Source organism: Ictalurus punctatus, chromosome 9 (assembly GCF_001660625.3).
Source record: "Ictalurus punctatus breed USDA103 chromosome 9, Coco_2.0, whole genome shotgun sequence".
NCBI lineage: Eukaryota > Metazoa > Chordata > Actinopteri > Siluriformes > Ictaluridae > Ictalurus > Ictalurus punctatus.
This window is the reverse complement of record NC_030424.2, coordinates 14,016,387-14,033,440: the sequence shown is the minus strand read 5'-3', so window position 1 is coordinate 14,033,440 and position 17,054 is coordinate 14,016,387. Positions and strand designations below refer to the sequence as shown.

Below are 17,054 nucleotides of genomic sequence, written 5' to 3'. Positions count from 1 at the left end.
ACCCAGAGGAAACCCACATTGACAGAAGGCGACTATGTGAAACATTTTAATTCTCTGTTCCACCACCAATGTGTTATTTTAACATTATATATATATATATATATATATATATATATATATATATATATATATATATTTATATATACATTTATATATACATATATATTTATTTATTTATATATATATTTATATATATATATTTATTTATATATATATAAAATATTTTTCTTTTTTTCTGTGTAATCACACTGAAGAACAATTTCTGGATGTATAACAGCTGGACTCCACTTGTCCACTATATAACTGTCCAGTAGCGCATCACTAAAGCTCTTTGTAGATCATTTGCTGCATCAATAACGTTTTAAGTAGTATGCTTTCGAAGTGGTTCTTCCTAAAAGCTTGTCTCAGACAAAAATTTCAAGGGTTCAAACTGAAGAAAACTTCAAAATGCTAAATGGAACCATTTTTCTGAATGTGTGTGGTGAGAACAGGATAAATAAGAGTGACATTGTAACAGTACACTTGTAGAAAAAATGTATGCATGGAACACTTGTGAATGCAAAAACCTTCTGTTGAAGGTTCAACATAAAACCTATATGGTTCCCACTGAAGGACAAACTGAAGACCAGTAGCATGTAGATTTATCTTTTTGCTAAAACTGTAGTATGATGCTGGACACACTCTTCCTCATGCAGTACTATTTATTCATAACAGTTTTAAGAGGTTAGTGTTGATTGTGTACACCAGTGATCACCGACCCTCTTCCTTGAGATCTACCTTCCTGCAGGTTTCATCTAAACTGAAATCTAACACACTTGTTTAAGTTGATCAAGAACTTCTTAAGGCCATAATTAGATGGTCAGGTGGCTACAATTATAGTTGGAGCTCAAGTCTTCAGGAAGGTAGATCTCTAGAAACAGGGTTAGTGACCACTCGTGTACACATGTATAGTTTTCACTGTAACCTGGCACTGTAGGTGGGTGAAGTGGTGCTTTAATTTTCATTTGACCCATTTCTTATAACTGATCAGAAGAAATGTCTTCTAAATGACCGTCACTGTGCAGCATTGAAGACAAACGTCGCACCTGCATTACATGCATGAAGGGAGATGTGAGGTGAAAGGACGCGTAACAAATGAATTTAAAGAGAACCTTGAGACTTGTAGCTCACATGTGATGAACGTGAGGGGAGGATTTCTACTGACACATGCTCTCTCGAGGTATCAATATTTAATAAACCAACTGTGGTGTAAACTTCAATGTATCACATATCACCAGGTGAAAAGCTGCCTGGTTCGGAATGCTGTTCTTGGCAGGATATGTGCGGGGCGGGGGGTGTTGACAAAAAAAAACAAAACAAAAACACGAATCTGCACAACATGTACAACACATATGTTATCATTCTTAAGAAGGTGCAGTGTAGTCATGGAGCAGTATCGTTTTAGACTGCTAAGAGAGGTTCCTTACAAAAAGAATATGCTGTACATGGCAAATTCCTTATAACAAGCCTTGATAAACACTGGAGGCGCAAAATGCACCACTGTACAATAATGCCTCCATACCATTTCCATTTACATATTCACAAAAGAGAAACGACTTTTTTTTTTTAATTACACCATAGAAGCATAGATGCAATACTTGTGAAAAAGGTAGAAAAAGAACACATTCAGTCATCTTAATCAATAAGTTAATTGCCTGTGGCATCAGGGCAGGGCGGACTGAAGAAACCGAATAATACGAGCATCGAAACGAAGACAAGCAGAATGAAAACGGCAGTCTGAAAGAAATGCCGGTCTCTTCTTTTTCTGAGTAGTTGACAAAGAAAATAATGTAACAGGCCAATAAGAGAGCCCATGTTTCCCCCATTTTGAGCAAGCTGTTTCAAGAAACAAGTTTCATCATTTAACTAAAAACAAAACGATTACATTTGGTTAAAAAAAAAAAAAAGAAAAAGAAAAACAACAACAAGACTTGAAATTATAACAATAATAATAATAATAATAATAATAATAATAATAATAATAATAATAATAAAACAGAATTAGCAATATATGGTAAATATTGAATGCAGTCCTATACAGTCAGGTCAGAGCCTGTTCTAGCCCGTAAACCTGAACAAAAAACACTGGCTCTAATATAGCGCAATGTTGACCACAGATCCCATCCAAGGTCCTTCCACCACTGAGAATTGGGAAAACACCTCTCCGTTTACCTGCAGATTAACAACAAGGGAGATGCAATCATTTTTATCTTGTAGCAGGCCCAGGAATTTGTTTAAACAAGACCAAAAACATAACCATAAAAAGATTAACAGAGACCTGTTGTCCGTGCTAAAGGGCTGAGGTCACAGAAGGCGTCAGTCAAGTTCGTGTACTTCATTGTCCTGCAAAGCAGAGGGGGGACGTCCCTGCTCGGACATTCGTTTGGACATGATGTCCCACTGAGGAGCCAGCACTTTAGACTTGGATCCTATTGGTGGTGAAACAGAAGTGAAATAAAAAGCAGAATAAGACGAATCAAGTGATTAATTCACATACGACAAACCACAAGGCACTTGACACTCATTATAGGATAGTTTAAAAAAAAAAAAAAATTAAACAAGCCATAGTGACAGGCCTTTTCAACTATGTATAAAAGTGGATCTGTATCGGAAACTACATGGACATTATGAGCATCATCACTTCTTGGTTCTGTTCCAGATCACGTATACAGCTATTCTCCAAGTTACCCATGAACAGCCACGAGTGATCAATGCTGTAAAGGTGGTTGTGGTAAAATGTGCAAAAAGCAAAAAGTGATAGATGAAAGGGAGGGGAAGTGAGAGAAACAGTGCTACTCAGAGCAGAATAGTGACCAACTCATCAGGGAATTATATAACCATTGAACATTGGTTTCTTTCCGGACCCCTGGATAGAATAGCACCACAACATACTAGATGAGGATTCCTTACAGAAGCACACTTCTACACTTGTGTATGATGAGGTTGTAAATAGTATGCATGTTACGCTCGTCATCATTTATGTGTCACTTAATGGCCTTGATAGTGCTGTTGGTTGATGTGTGCCTTTTTGCATCTGATCCTGCAGGAGATCATTGAGTCACTGCTGATCTGTTACCATGACAACACTCTCTCTGTCAACTCTGAATGGCTGACACACACACACACACACACACACACACACACACAGAGAGAGAGAGAGAGAGAGAGAGAGAGAGAGAGAGAGAGAGAGAGAGAGAGAGAGAGAGAGAGAGAGAGAGAGAGAGAGAGAGAGAGAGAGAGAGAGAGAGAGAGAGAGAGAGAGAGAGAGAGAGAGAGAGAGAGAGAGAGAGAGAGAGAGTGTTGTGGAGGCTGGACACATGGGCAGGAGAGAGAAAACTGGAAAACAGGAAGGAGAATAGACTCTGGGCATCTTATTCCCAATTACACAATAAAATCTCTCAACCTTCATTGAGGCACCCCTGAAAGTGGAAGAAAGCTTTTATGTGGTTATGGAAAGTAGATTAAAATGTAAAGGAGACGTGCTAGGTATAGTTAATGAGAAATGCGCGCGCGCACACACACACACAACCAGAGTTGACAACAGACACCCATCTATCTCACCATCTAGGCCATTGTGCTGCTCGTAGGTGCGTTTGCCGAGGATGGTGGGTGAGCCGTTGTTCAGGATGGGGGAGGACTTGATGGGAGTCAAGCTACCAGTGGATATAGAGGCTCCTCGTGGGGGCTCTGCTTTAGGTGGGCAAGGGTGGGCCTCTACAATCAGGAGAGAGACAGTAGTGATATTGATTAGACAGAAAATAATATTCACTTAAAATCTAATTAAAATGGAGCTGTTTCTACAAGCATGGCTACCTTTGGTATGTGCTGGAACCCCTCCAGCCATCCCCAAAAGTTTCCACACAGTGTGCTCTCCAGAGAAATATTCTAAGATCAATCTAAATTAGTGGGTGTCAAACACAGGGCCCACGGACCAGACTCAGCCCGGTAGAGGTTGTAATCTGACCCACCAAATGAATTTAGAATCCATTTTGTAAGTTAAAATCGTGTTGTGGACTGTAATTGAATTTAGAGATTAAAAAAAAGTCTGTTATTCCACTAGAGGGCAAAATACTGTACTAGGGAGCAATAATCTCAGCTAGATAGACAAAACGTGGTGTTGATAAGTATACGCTATAAGGAACAGCCATGTTCCTTTCCAACAACTAACTTCGGGGTTTCACAGCAACAGGAGTGAACACTTATGCAAACATATAGCTTTTTCATTTGTAAACAATAAATGGATCCCAATCAAATCTATTTACGTTACAAGGTGGAACACTATGCTACAGTGGTCAAGGTTAACGATAAAAGCATAATTTGGCAAATTTGCTTTTTAGTAATGAACTGCAGTCTGTTGATCTGTTTCGTAAGTGATAATGCCTATAAATGAGGAGGATGAGTTGATGTGTAATTTGTCTACCAAATCACTCAACACAGGATGTGAGTATGTGGCCTGGTACCTAAAATGACACCACTGCTCTAAATTTTCCTTAAACATCCTCCACTGTGTCCTGGCACTTGGAAATTTGAAATGAGAGCGAAAGAAAACAGAACAAGAGTGCAGATGTCATATATCCACCCACCCAGATATCTAACCACAGACTCCAGAGGCTTACGGACGGCATGCCTCAAAGATACGGGCTTTGTGGACATGTCGGGCATCCGCACTGCACCTACACACACAATAAATATAGTATAAAGTTTGCTTGCATTTAAACATAACAGAGCAAAGATATGAGAAGCACACAATGCATCTTAACGGACATATCACAGAGTAGTGTTCTCAAAGCGCAAGTATTCCACTTCAAATGATTAAGTACTCATCAACTATGATTACATGAGTAAAATCACATATATAATCTTGTGAGGTAGCATACAATTTCTTGAATCTGTCCCTAGGTAGGCGAGTAATAGAGCAGTAGCGACTTCACTCACACTCTGCTTTGATGGCTGCCGTGTTGACGGGTGTGTAGGGGTGACGTGCCAGAAAGCGGGACTTGAGCAGATCCTGGCAGATACGCCTCGCTGTCCTTGTGAGCTGAGTGGTCTGCAGGTAGAACGCTTGTCTGGTCTTCACTGCAAACTTTGGACTCCCGCCGTGTCTCACTGGTCCTCCATGAGGACTCTACCGACCAGAAAGACATTAGAGTGAGCGTTTGTGCAACTGGAACAACATGCCTCTCATCCACAGGATGCTCAGCTCAGGAATTCCAAGCGATCCATCTATACTGGTGTAGCAAAACTTTCCAGTGCCACGAAACAAAGATGTACTGTTCCAGGGAGGTGCCGGTAATCAATTACTAGATTTAGTCTGTTAGGTAGAGCAGGGAAATTTAAACAGTCCCAGAGTTTCAGAGTGCAATGTGAAAACAGTGAGACAAGCAGAGGAATGAGGATGGAAGACGTGTGGTAAGGTAACTTATCTTAAAGCAGACACTGCTTAGTAGGAAGGTGAATTGCTATTCAGGTTTCAGGGGTCACATAAGACACCTACAGTTATTGCCAGGCATAGAGGACACACACATTTTTTTATATATATAGGCCCAAATATGAGACAGAAAGTGAGAACAATGCTGAGTCTCATTTATACTGAGAGGATATGTTGAAATATGATGCTTGACATTTTCTAATTTGCACTCACACACACTTACTTTGTATATTTATTCTCTACAAATGACTGAATATGTGCAGGCTATCACATTATCGTTAAAAAGCTGTTGGTCGCTTGTCTCCTGCTGGCTGGCTATTGTCTTAATGATGTCTGGAATTTCAGTTATTTATAAACTGAATTTAAACGTGGATATGTAAAAGAAAGTCTTGTGAAGAGAAATGGCTTAACTATTATAGTGTCACAATTCAAGTTGTACGTCCTTATTTTCAGACACTATAGTATGTATACTATATATACACACACACACACACACACAAATAAATCAGATATTACATTATGCTATAATGCATTCATTACTCTTAAATGAAACACCTCTGTATTGTGAATAGTAATCTATTCTGGAAATAAAACAAAAAAATAACTTGTCTATTTTTGGTCCTTTTACAAAGTAAGTGCTTATCCTTATTTGATACAGTGGCAACAACGTGGTGTATGTTTAAAAGAGCTTGGAGCTGCTGAAAGTCACGCCCACCATGTTGTTGCGGTTGGGTCCAGGCCGTTCTCCATCAAGTCTCGTGGGCATCTTCAAGCCACCATACTTTTTCCAGTAGGTCCAGCAGGAAGCGCACAGTCTGCACTGCATGTTGGTAGGCCCCCATGAGTACCACTGATATGAGCTGGTGGCTACACACAAACAAGAAGAGAGAGAGTGAAAGTCGGCCAATTTTACAATTTGTGTAGGTGTTAAACCTTCACCACAACTCACTGTAGCAGCTCTCGCATGCGCGGCCCAGTCCTGTTGGTTGAGTCACTGCCCCAGGTATTGCCCCGGCCCCGTTCACCAGCCCTGGCTTCACGCTGTTCACACTCAGCTGGTTTGGATTGGGCTTATTGCTGCAGACGCAAAGCACACAAATCACACACGGATTAAGCGTGTGCATAAATCAAAAAGACAATTCATGTAAAGCTTAGAGGTTAATGTTTGCATATCAAGGGATGCCCTCTGACCAACTGGCTACCGTACTCACTAGTTAGGGATATAGACCTGCTTCAGCTTGCTCTCTGCTTCCGCTGCTTTTAACCGTTTCTGTACAAAGCACAATAAATAGAAAAAGATAAAAAATAAAAATAAAAAAAATCACTAAAGATTTTTCCCCACCCAGGAACATTTACAGAGATATTGTGTCAAGCAACCATACCTGCTGAACGTATCTGTCTGTAGTTTTCCACATATAGTAATACTCAATTATGCTAGTCAGAGATTTCCAGGGAAGCTGAAAGAGACAGAGGATTTATTTTGTTGTGTTTAATAGGAATCTAGTCTTACCATCTTTATCCTTACTTTGAAATTATGAAGAGAGGATGGCATTTAACAAGTTTGGTTTTACAGATGTTCCTTCGAAATCATGTGTAACAAAAACGGTCAACATGTGTTTAATATTTATAGTCAGTCAATATAAATGTGGACTTTTTCCTCTTGCCCCCGTTTTCACGTCTCCTGCTCTTTGTTTGACATTTTTGCAAAACTCTGGTATTTTTTCAGAAATTTTCCTCTACTACATGGCTGTCTATTTCTTTATGTCTGTCTTCCATTTCTGAATTATGACCAATTTTATTTCATGTTGATATCTTTTCATACCCTCCACCAGCTACATGAAAGGTCAATATTTCTGTTCCAGGTTTTCGATGAAAGCTGTGCTTGTGATACCAATCAGTGTTCACTTTGCAGCAACTTGACAGCAACATTCCTGGGAGTTCACCCATGCCTTAAATAGGACTTAAAAAGCAAAACGTGTTGACTTATGTCCTTAGAGATCACACTGAGCACATTCAAATAAAGAAACAAGAGAAGATTTTTTTTTTTTTTTTTTTTGAATAATAAGTTACTGGTGCGGTTTCGTTTTTTTAAACCCCTTTAAAAAGAGTTTGCATGCATTTGTATATACAGTCTTAAGCGGAGCCATAAACCTTTGTAATTCAGGAACACAGATGGAAAATCTAAAGCACAAAAACACTTCTGGTCTTCGTTTGTCTGCTTATATAATATGGTTTTAGTTTGGTAAAAGTGGGTGTGTACATTTTCTCTATACGGCTCCTCCTTGTCGCTGTGTTCAATGCCTAAACTACAGAGTCATATATACACTAAATCACCAGCAGGTGGCAGAGTTAGAAGACATACTTTACCGCAAAAAGGCAATCTGTGTACAGACCAGTGAGCTAGTGCTCTTTATTTTGTCCATAAGCCCTACATCTCTTTCTACTTCTCTCGATGTAAATGCTTTATTGCTGTAAACTCACAAAATCCTGCTGGATATCGGTAAAGTCTTTGCCATATTTCTCCAGTGCCTCCTCAAACAAGTTGGCCTCCGAGGCGCTCCATTCTTCCATCTCGTCTCGACAGAGTACAGGGCCGCCCTGAGGCACTAAAGCAGCGATTGCTCGCGTCATGTCATAACCGTTGTTATGCAGCGTGTCCATGGCATGGAACTGAGCAAAAGAAAACGTGAATAAAAGTCAGGATACCTAAACACACAGCGAATGGTAATCATAAACATCTGCAGTAAAGCTTCGCATCTCTCCCCAGAAAAGTGTCATTTTTCACAGGCAGATAGATTACACATGATCTGCACAATTATTTTTAGATCAGCACGTTCAAAAAGGCGAACAGAATTTTCAGACTCTCTTACAGACCAATCGAACGGAATAAATGACAACCTATACAATTAACTAATATGCAGACCAGTAAATATCGCTTGTGATCGAATTATTTAGGGAGCTTCCACAAGGCTCGTGTGAGATTCTGAACACAGAGGAAAATACGCAGGAGTAAAAGGAAAGCTGTATGTTTCTCTGATTAGCCAAATAAAATACATACACTTATCTCTCTCTCTATATATATATATATATATATATATATATATATATATATATATATATATATATATATATATATATATATATATATATATATATATATATATATATATATATATATATATATATATATATATACATACATACATACACACACACACACACACACACACACACACACACACACACACACACACACAATCTCTCTCTCTCTCTCGCTGCAGTTTTGTTTATTATAAATCTGTTTAAACATAAACACACACACATTATTTGCATGTGGGAAAGCTAAGACAGTTTTGTTTTCATGTCATAAGCAAAGACATAAACTGGAATAAAAGACAACAAAAGTTAACTGGCAAAGCTCCCAAACCCAGACAGTTAAAACAGTACAGCGAAGCCAAAACATGGAATATAAATGCTAGTCACTCGAAAAGACAAAATGTTCAGATTAAGAATGAATGAGCAAGTCTGACGCAGGCTCCGAGAACATGCTGCAAGCAGAGAGAAGATACTCAAAAATTAATGCTTTTATGGTTGTAATAATACTCATAATTGTTGTAATAATAAATCATCATCATCATCATCATCATCATCACCACCACCACCACCACCACCACCACAATAATAATAATAATAATAATAATATCTATTAATTATATTTAAAATGTCCAGACTGGTTTAATGATCAAAGTATACATATCCTCTTAAAACACAGATTTAACAGGTAAAGTCTTTACAGTAAACAGCTCGTTCAGAGTCCTGTGCTGCAGTTTTGTTTATTATAAACCTGTTTATCACAGGAGCTCCATTTAACTTGATAATGTATTGATAATGCTTTGCAAGCCAGAGTTGTATAGGCTAATATTTAGTGTTTATTACTTATGAGGTTGCTTGTTCTGAAATCTGGATGGGGTTCAGCACACTCGTATAACATCAGCTGCATCACCCTGATAATACCTCAACAAGGCCACCATGTTAATAATGTCTCAATGGCGCCATGTTAATGACTCAATCTGCAAGAGGTGCCATTTTAAACATTTATGGAAACAAAAAAGGTTTTTAAGAATGCTTTAAACATGCAGGGTCCCAAATGTCTGTTGTAGAAAGCATTCACATAGATGTAATTTCATGTCAGTTATTATATACAGAACAAAGCAGTGTGTGTTTCTCAAGTTCAGAGGGTATGGCTTTGCTCGTGTCTAGCAGCCACTGGCTACATGGCTGTATGTTTAATAAATGAGTGGCATCTAGTGGTAGGGGAGGGTGGGTCTCTGAAATGCTACCCTTTTATGAAGTGGCTTTGAACATACAGTACGACCCAAAATATGAACATCTTTTTATCGCCATGCTTTGACATGCTTCGCCAGCGAAGATACAAAGCTCTATAAATATCATTTGATGATTATTTGGTGATTATATAAATAAATAAAAGTTGATGACATCGTTGTAATGGTCATACTTACAGACATAACGAGATTACTGTGAAAGGCACGACTTAAAAAGGGGTCCTTCTTCTAAATATCCGTACTGCTCTACACCATTATGATTCAAATCTGCCTGGGTGATCATGATGATCTACGCCATTATGAGTAATTCTGCATGGACAATTGGCAAAGCACAGATGACATTAGAATGCGTTTCATGTGCCAGACCAACGTGTGAAGTACTGCGGAAGCAGGACGTAGTGTGCAGCGAGTGAGCGAGCGAGTGTAGGTGGTGCCGTACCAGCGTGATGTCTCTGGAGGCAGCTGCAGCGCTCATGTGTAGACTGGGCTGCCGAACTGAACTGCTGCAGTCCAAAGCCCGCGCAAACGTACCCACAGACCTGTGGGAGGGAACGAGAAAAGAACAAGGGCAGAAGAGAGATAGAAAGAGATGTAAATAGACCAAGCTGAGAAGAGATAAGAATGAATGAGTGTTGCAAGCATCTTCCTGTAAAACGGCATCGCGCTGCTCAGATATAAATCGATAATTCCACAGGAAGTGCACCTTATTCTGAAGCCCCTTAACCGTCACCGTGTTGCTCAGTCCAGACAAATGTCGATAGGGTCAAATCCAAAAACAACTTGAAGGTACTTACCGAGCCACTACAAGAAACTGGTCGATCTGTTTCTCTGTAAGAGGACTGTTGGGATCCCACACTTTCTCCTCTAGTTTGGCCAGCTCCCTGCCATCCTCCTCTCCTAATGAACCAAGAAGCACAAACACAGCAGTCATCTACAGAACAGCTGGATATCAAGATTAAACTCCCGCTCTGTTACAGCTCTGCATGGTCTTCCCTTCTGCAAGCGCTTCATGTTATTCATCCGTGTCTATCAAGAGTTCTCAGTGAGACGCCTTGAACACACTGGCAGTAGATGCAGAAAGATCTGGGTTTAAAACCAGACAGGACGTGTTTATGCACATTACAGCAAAAACAAACTGCAAAAATGACATTCCATAGTAGTCTAGTTCTGGGGTCCCCGTTTCACTACTGGGCTTGTTTTATTGTGTGGAGATGTGCATGTTCTACCCATGTGCGCATGGGTTTTTCCTTCTGATCTCTGGTTTACTCTTATCTCCCAAGAACACACCAGTAGGAGTACTGGCAACACAAAATTGCCCCTATGCGTAAATGAGTGCGTGTGCGCGGTGCCCTGTTGTACTGCTGTGTCTATATACTCACGGATACACTACAAGCGTGACCAGGATAAAGCGAAGATGAATGAATAAAAGCAAAACACTAAATCTGTGGTGCACACTAGAAAAGTGATATGTATATATAAAAAAATATATATAAAAAATTTAATAGTAGGTGTAGGAATTATTAGATTTAAATATCCATCCATCCATCCATCTTCTATACCGCTTATCCTTTTCAGGGTCACAAGGAAACCTGGAGCATCGGGCACAAGGTGGGGTACACCCTGGACAGGGTGCCAATCCGTCACAGGGCACACAATCACGCACACAGACACACCCATTCATTCACTACGGACAATTTGGACATGCCAATCAGCCTACCATGCATGTCTTTGGACTGGGGGCAGAAACCGGAGTACCTGGAGGAAACCCCCACAGCACGGGGAGAAAATCCAAACTCCGCACACACAGAGCCGCGGGAATCCCGCAGGAACCCCTGACCCTGGCAGCGTGAGGCGAACATGCTAACCGCTAAGCCACCGTGCGCCCAGATTTAAATATGTGCCAACCAATCACAATTCATAGTCATCTTGCACCCATCAGAAAAGACCTGCATCATGTCTTTTGTTTTATCCAGCAAAAGTATCTGCTTTTCTCTACAAGATAAAAAAAAGAAAAGAAAAAAAGACATCTGATTAGCCTTAAGCTTAAATTCTAAGACCATATAAAAATCTAATTTACTGCAACACTTAATGCTCTTATTTTATGAAATATAATTTCAGAGAAACAGAGTGTTTAGAGAACTGCAGTCACCCTGTCATCAGAGTGTGTTACAAAAACAGAAAGGAAGAGATCACAAAGAGGAAGTGCATGACACGGGTGCACGTTCAGACTCTAGAGTGGGTATCAAAATCAGAAGTTTCCACTAAAAGTAAACGTACCCTCGTTGAGGAGGTCGGTGATTTCTGCCTGGTACTTATTCCCCACTCTGATCTCTCCTTTATCGGCCAGGAGTGTTTTCTGCTGAGGGTCGTACACCAGAGAGTAGAAAAATGCGTCCTGCAGCCAAAACACAACAAGTCAGAGTCAGAGACCCAGGCGCAAACAAAGAATGCCTCGTGTACTGATAGAGGGACGTGTGGTGTTTGTGCGTTTGGCCTGAGTGAGTGGAGTCTCCAGTCTCCTCATTACTAAATGCGAAGAGAACATTCTGGGTCAACACACTGAATTATTCATGATGAACCGAGCTCATAACTAGATCTCAGATACACACACACACACACACACACACACACACACATACACACACACACACACACACACATACACACACACATACACACACACATACACACACACATACACACACACATACACACACACATACATACACACACACACACAAAATAAGCTCATGAGCATCTCTATCTAGTATAGGTAAAACACACTCTGAGTGCATCAGAGAGCCAGTAGTGTGATCTAGCAGTGCTACACAGTTGAATAAATAAATGCTGCACTGTACTCACCTCCCGGTCTAGGTAGGACATGAGGGTCTCCGTCTCATTGAGAAGAGTCACACAGCACTTTCCTCTGAACACAGTTATACAACACATGTCAAAATGTTTTTTTTTTGTTTGTTTTTTTTTTGTTTGTTTTTTTTAACACACACGTTACAATGGTTTGAACCACACAGCCCCATAGTAAAGTCACAGGTGAAGGAGAAATACAAATTCTGATTTAACAGTCAAATTACAGCAAAACGGACAAGAGAGAATTGTGACCTTGAGGATATACTCTAAACAGGTTTGGCATGCGACTAAGAATGTATCAAAGCTCCTAATTACTGCAAATTAGGGATAGACAGATCCTATTTGATACGATATACGTTAAGATAAGATCATTACAGCATTCTTCTATAGGCCATTCTGTAAGCAATATCAGAGTTGTGAGTAAGTACTGATACCCGATACAGTAAGCGAGCCGCCTCACTACGTACTCCAAATTAGGTGAAGCACGGCGCTCAAACACTAAAAAGATGTACTCTGGTTCGTTTCAGTAAGAAAACCTTGTGCAGTGTTTGGAGAAATTCTCCTCATATTCAAGCAGTTAATACATTATCTGCTCTGAGGACAAACTCTAGTCTCTGTGTGGATATGTAAACAGTCATGTTGCCCGTCAATTCAGGAAGTCCAGCATTCGTTAGGAAGCATTACAGTGATCAAAATGCTGTCAACACACTGCAGTCACTGTCCTTGGTTAAAGGATATGAAATGTAGACTATGTAACAGCCAGGAGAATAATAGTTGATAATAAAAACGAAGGAGTTGTAATTAAATCAACACTAAAACTACACTCAGCTGGTATAAACAGTCTCATGTAGCAAAGGTGACAAGTTTGTTGTTTTATTTTTGTTATTGTGTGTTAGAAAACCTACGAGATGTAGAAGTATCAACCAACCAAATCCATCCATCCATGTTCCATACCGCATATCCTACACAGGGTCATGGGGGAAGCCTGGAGTCCACCCCAGGGAACTCAAGGCACAAGGCGGGGGACAACCCTGTGCGGTGTACCAACCCATCACAGGGCACAACTGCACAAACACTGCGGACAATTTAAAGATGCCAATCAGCCTACAACGCATGTCTTTGGACTGCAGGAGAAAAACCCCTGAAGCACTGGGCGAACATGCTAACTCGCAGGCACATAGGGTGGAGACGCTAAGCAAACTTGTCATTGTCATCCAAGTTGGGGTGGAACAAGAACCCGGTGACGTTCAAATCAAATGGGATGAGACTAGATGAGAATAACGCTTTTGTTTATTCTGTAATGTCCATAAACACCACAGAGCAGAGCAGCAAAACACACACACAATATTCATTCTTCCGGGAATAGTATTACATAAAGTAATAGTACAAAACCAAATATCACACAAATATATGATGCTATTGTTTGTATTATTTCTTTATAAAATGTAACGCAGTAAATGTCCATTCGTGCTCTTCCCATGTAGGCTACATTTTAGTGTTAGCCACACTTTTAAACAGCCATCCAGATGCTATGCACGTGTTAATTACTTTCTCTCATTATGCATAGCAAGTTATACTTCAGTATCTCTACTGCAGTACTCAAAATAGGACTGGTGCTGCTAACGGACGGCTAGCAGCAAACCTAACTGAGCGTTCTCCTGGGAAGTTCGTACTTACGGGTTGAGAAGTCGTAATCACGACTTCAGGTGTGTTCAAGTTACTTTGGTAAGATGGCAAGATGGCAGTGTGCCTTCTCTTAATTAACTACAAAAAAATTAATTACAGCAAGGTTTTTTTTTTTATTATTAAACTCTACTTCTAGAAAATGAAGAACAAAGAATGCGCATCCAGTGTGTTTTGCTTTTTTTTAATGTTTTTAATCAATTTATGATGCCACTGTAAACTTCACATCATATTTGTACAATACTATCATATTTTGTGCAGGCAATTAGCTTGTTTCATTGTAAATAAAAAACACCTGACAAAAGACAGGTCACTGCTAAAAATCAGTAGTTAGAAGTAGTGTGGTTTATATTTTACTTTAATTATTTCTTTCTCTCTCTCTCTCTCTCTCTCTCTCTCTCTCTCTCCCCCAGAAATCAGTGTCTGACACAAGTAAACATTCAATTTCAACAAATTTACTGTCAATTACAGACGTTGCATCCACCGAGTTTCCCCACTCATAATTACGACTTTGTGCTGGCATTCAACTCGTAAATCCACAACATAAGGCCCGGAGACTTACGTCCCTATATTGTACACACTTCCCTAAGCAGTAAAGATGTACACTGAGTGTAATCATGAAGTATAAGGTCCTGGAATCCCTGTGAAAATCTTTATGCGTTTCACGATTTTAATAGTCTAATTCCAGGATCATACTGACAGCCCGAGTTCTCTACCGAGATCCGATTCCATCACTGCTAGTAATCTCACCTCCACTCGAGGATTCCCAGTACAGCTTTTGACAGGTCACAAAATAATGATGTGTCTCAGACGCATGATGTTGGCCAAACAGTCGTCCTTGGAGTATTTCACTCACTTATAGTTCAATCCCACGGACGTAACAGTGGTCAAATTATTTCACCTTATATTTATGGATAATCGTCCAACACACACACAAACAAAGGTGCTTTTACCTGATGTGTGTAGCGGGCAGAGACTCCAACTGTCTGGACAGGAAGAGCTCTCGGTGTCTCAGCTGGTGTTTTTGTTTCTCTGGCAGGTCCACCATCTCAGAATTCTCCATCTCCTCCTCCAGCTCTCCTGTGTTTCAAAGGTCAAAATACGTCTTCATTAAGCCACCAGCAGGTAGATGTGCATTATTGGCTGAACTGTGACTACAGGTTTGTGAAATATAGCAGGCTGAACGTTTTCAAATATAAATATGTAGTTGAATCCTCCTTTTTTTAAACCATATGCAGGCCTGGATATCAGAGTGCTGCACTCGGACATAGGAAACCTAGCTGAATGCTGTTGCTAAATATTTTGTTACCTCCCGGCCACATTAGGTGGGGCAGGAATCACACATTATCCAGTGAAAGTCAGTGGGGAAATGCTTATCTACTCTGATAAGATCACCTATAACATTCTATGCTCACCTGAGTTTGATGAAAAACTTACTTTGTTTCAGATGTTACACATTCCATATCCACGTTATACCTATCCATTTGAAATGTTTATAAACCAACACAGCCATGAGCAAACAACCCATTCTTCAGAAATCCATCAAGCAGCATCATGGTAGCTAAAGCAAACATGAAGGATGCCTGAAACTGACCTGGTTACATCATGATAAACGCTGACAAGTAATAAAGGGTAATGAATCCCAAATAGTTATATAGTTAGTGTGCATGTGCTAAAGAGTAGTGCAACAGTGTTAAGTAAGGAATCAAACATGATGTGGCATGCTGTTACAGGAAAATAATAAATGGGGTTGCACGATGTGGCCCAACTACAGGCTCAGGGCTGTTAGCATCCCAATGTCAACCGTTTGCCTATAACAGCATGTCCAAGTGTGTTTCAGTTCTCTGATTCCATAGTAATTTGCCATAGAATACAATTGTATAGTATAGACCAACATGTATTTTATATTAGTTTAAAGTAACGTATAAATTCACATCCAACATTAGTTACAGTTATCCCCAACACTGATCAACCAGAACATTAAAACCACCTGCCTGATATTGTGTATGTCCCCCTTGTGCCCCCAAAACAGCTCTGACCCATCGAGGCATGGACTCCACATGATCTCTGTAGTATCTGGCACAAAAACCCTGTCGCTTCTTCACCCCTTGTCCTTCCTTGGACCAATTTTGGTAGGTACTAACCACTGCATACTAGGAACACCTCAGCTCTGACCCATCGAGACATGGACTCCACATGACCTCTGTAGTATCTGGCACCAAGACCCTGTTGCTGGTTCACTGGTTCTTTCGGTAAGTACTAACCACTGCACACCAGGAACACCCTACTAGACCGTTTTAAAGATACTCTGACCAAGTTGTCTAGCAATTACAATTTGGCCCTTGTTACTCTGATCCTTACGCTTGCCCATTTTATCTGCTTCCAACACGTCAACTTCAAGATCTGACTGTTTACTTGCTGCCTAATATATCCTACCTGTTGGCAGGTGCCACTGTAACAAGATAATCAATGTTTTTCAATTCATCTGTCAGTGATTTTTATGTGCTGGCTGATTGGTGTACATGAAAGCAGCTATAAACACATGTTCCCTCACCAGCCTCTCTTTTTCTCTTAATAAATGCAGCTCATCACGTTACCAACACATCACACAGCGCTCAGTCCTGGAGACTTTCCCATGGCAGACAACTTAAAGGAACAGCCTTATCGCTGGCTGTTACAAAGGGCTGACAATGTCT

At 40.2% G+C, this 17,054-nt stretch overlaps 1 protein-coding gene across 2 annotated transcripts in view; it reads right to left on the bottom strand.

The window, feature by feature from the left end:
* Nucleotides 1-1,212: 1,212 nt before the first annotated feature.
* The window catches only part of mta1 (metastasis associated 1), a 38,632-nt gene continuing 22,790 nt past the window's right edge, over nucleotides 1,213-17,054 (bottom strand). For both annotated transcript variants that reach the window (XM_017475706.3, XM_017475707.3), the window contains exons 4-18: nucleotides 15,312-15,438; nucleotides 12,673-12,736; nucleotides 12,088-12,205; nucleotides 10,605-10,707; nucleotides 10,250-10,349; nucleotides 7,949-8,137; nucleotides 6,850-6,924; nucleotides 6,679-6,737; nucleotides 6,417-6,544; nucleotides 6,183-6,334; nucleotides 4,975-5,164; nucleotides 4,623-4,712; nucleotides 3,601-3,753; nucleotides 2,318-2,468; nucleotides 1,213-2,211 (exon numbers count right to left, since the gene is read on the bottom strand). In XM_017475706.3, the coding sequence (XP_017331195.2) occupies nucleotides 2,356-2,468; nucleotides 3,601-3,753; nucleotides 4,623-4,712; nucleotides 4,975-5,164; nucleotides 6,183-6,334; nucleotides 6,417-6,544; nucleotides 6,679-6,737; nucleotides 6,850-6,924; nucleotides 7,949-8,137; nucleotides 10,250-10,349; nucleotides 10,605-10,707; nucleotides 12,088-12,205; nucleotides 12,673-12,736; nucleotides 15,312-15,438 (1,661 nt within the window). In that variant the 3' untranslated portion in view covers nucleotides 1,213-2,211; nucleotides 2,318-2,355. The remainder of the gene's footprint in view (nucleotides 2,212-2,317; nucleotides 2,469-3,600; nucleotides 3,754-4,622; nucleotides 4,713-4,974; nucleotides 5,165-6,182; nucleotides 6,335-6,416; nucleotides 6,545-6,678; nucleotides 6,738-6,849; nucleotides 6,925-7,948; nucleotides 8,138-10,249; nucleotides 10,350-10,604; nucleotides 10,708-12,087; nucleotides 12,206-12,672; nucleotides 12,737-15,311; nucleotides 15,439-17,054) is intronic.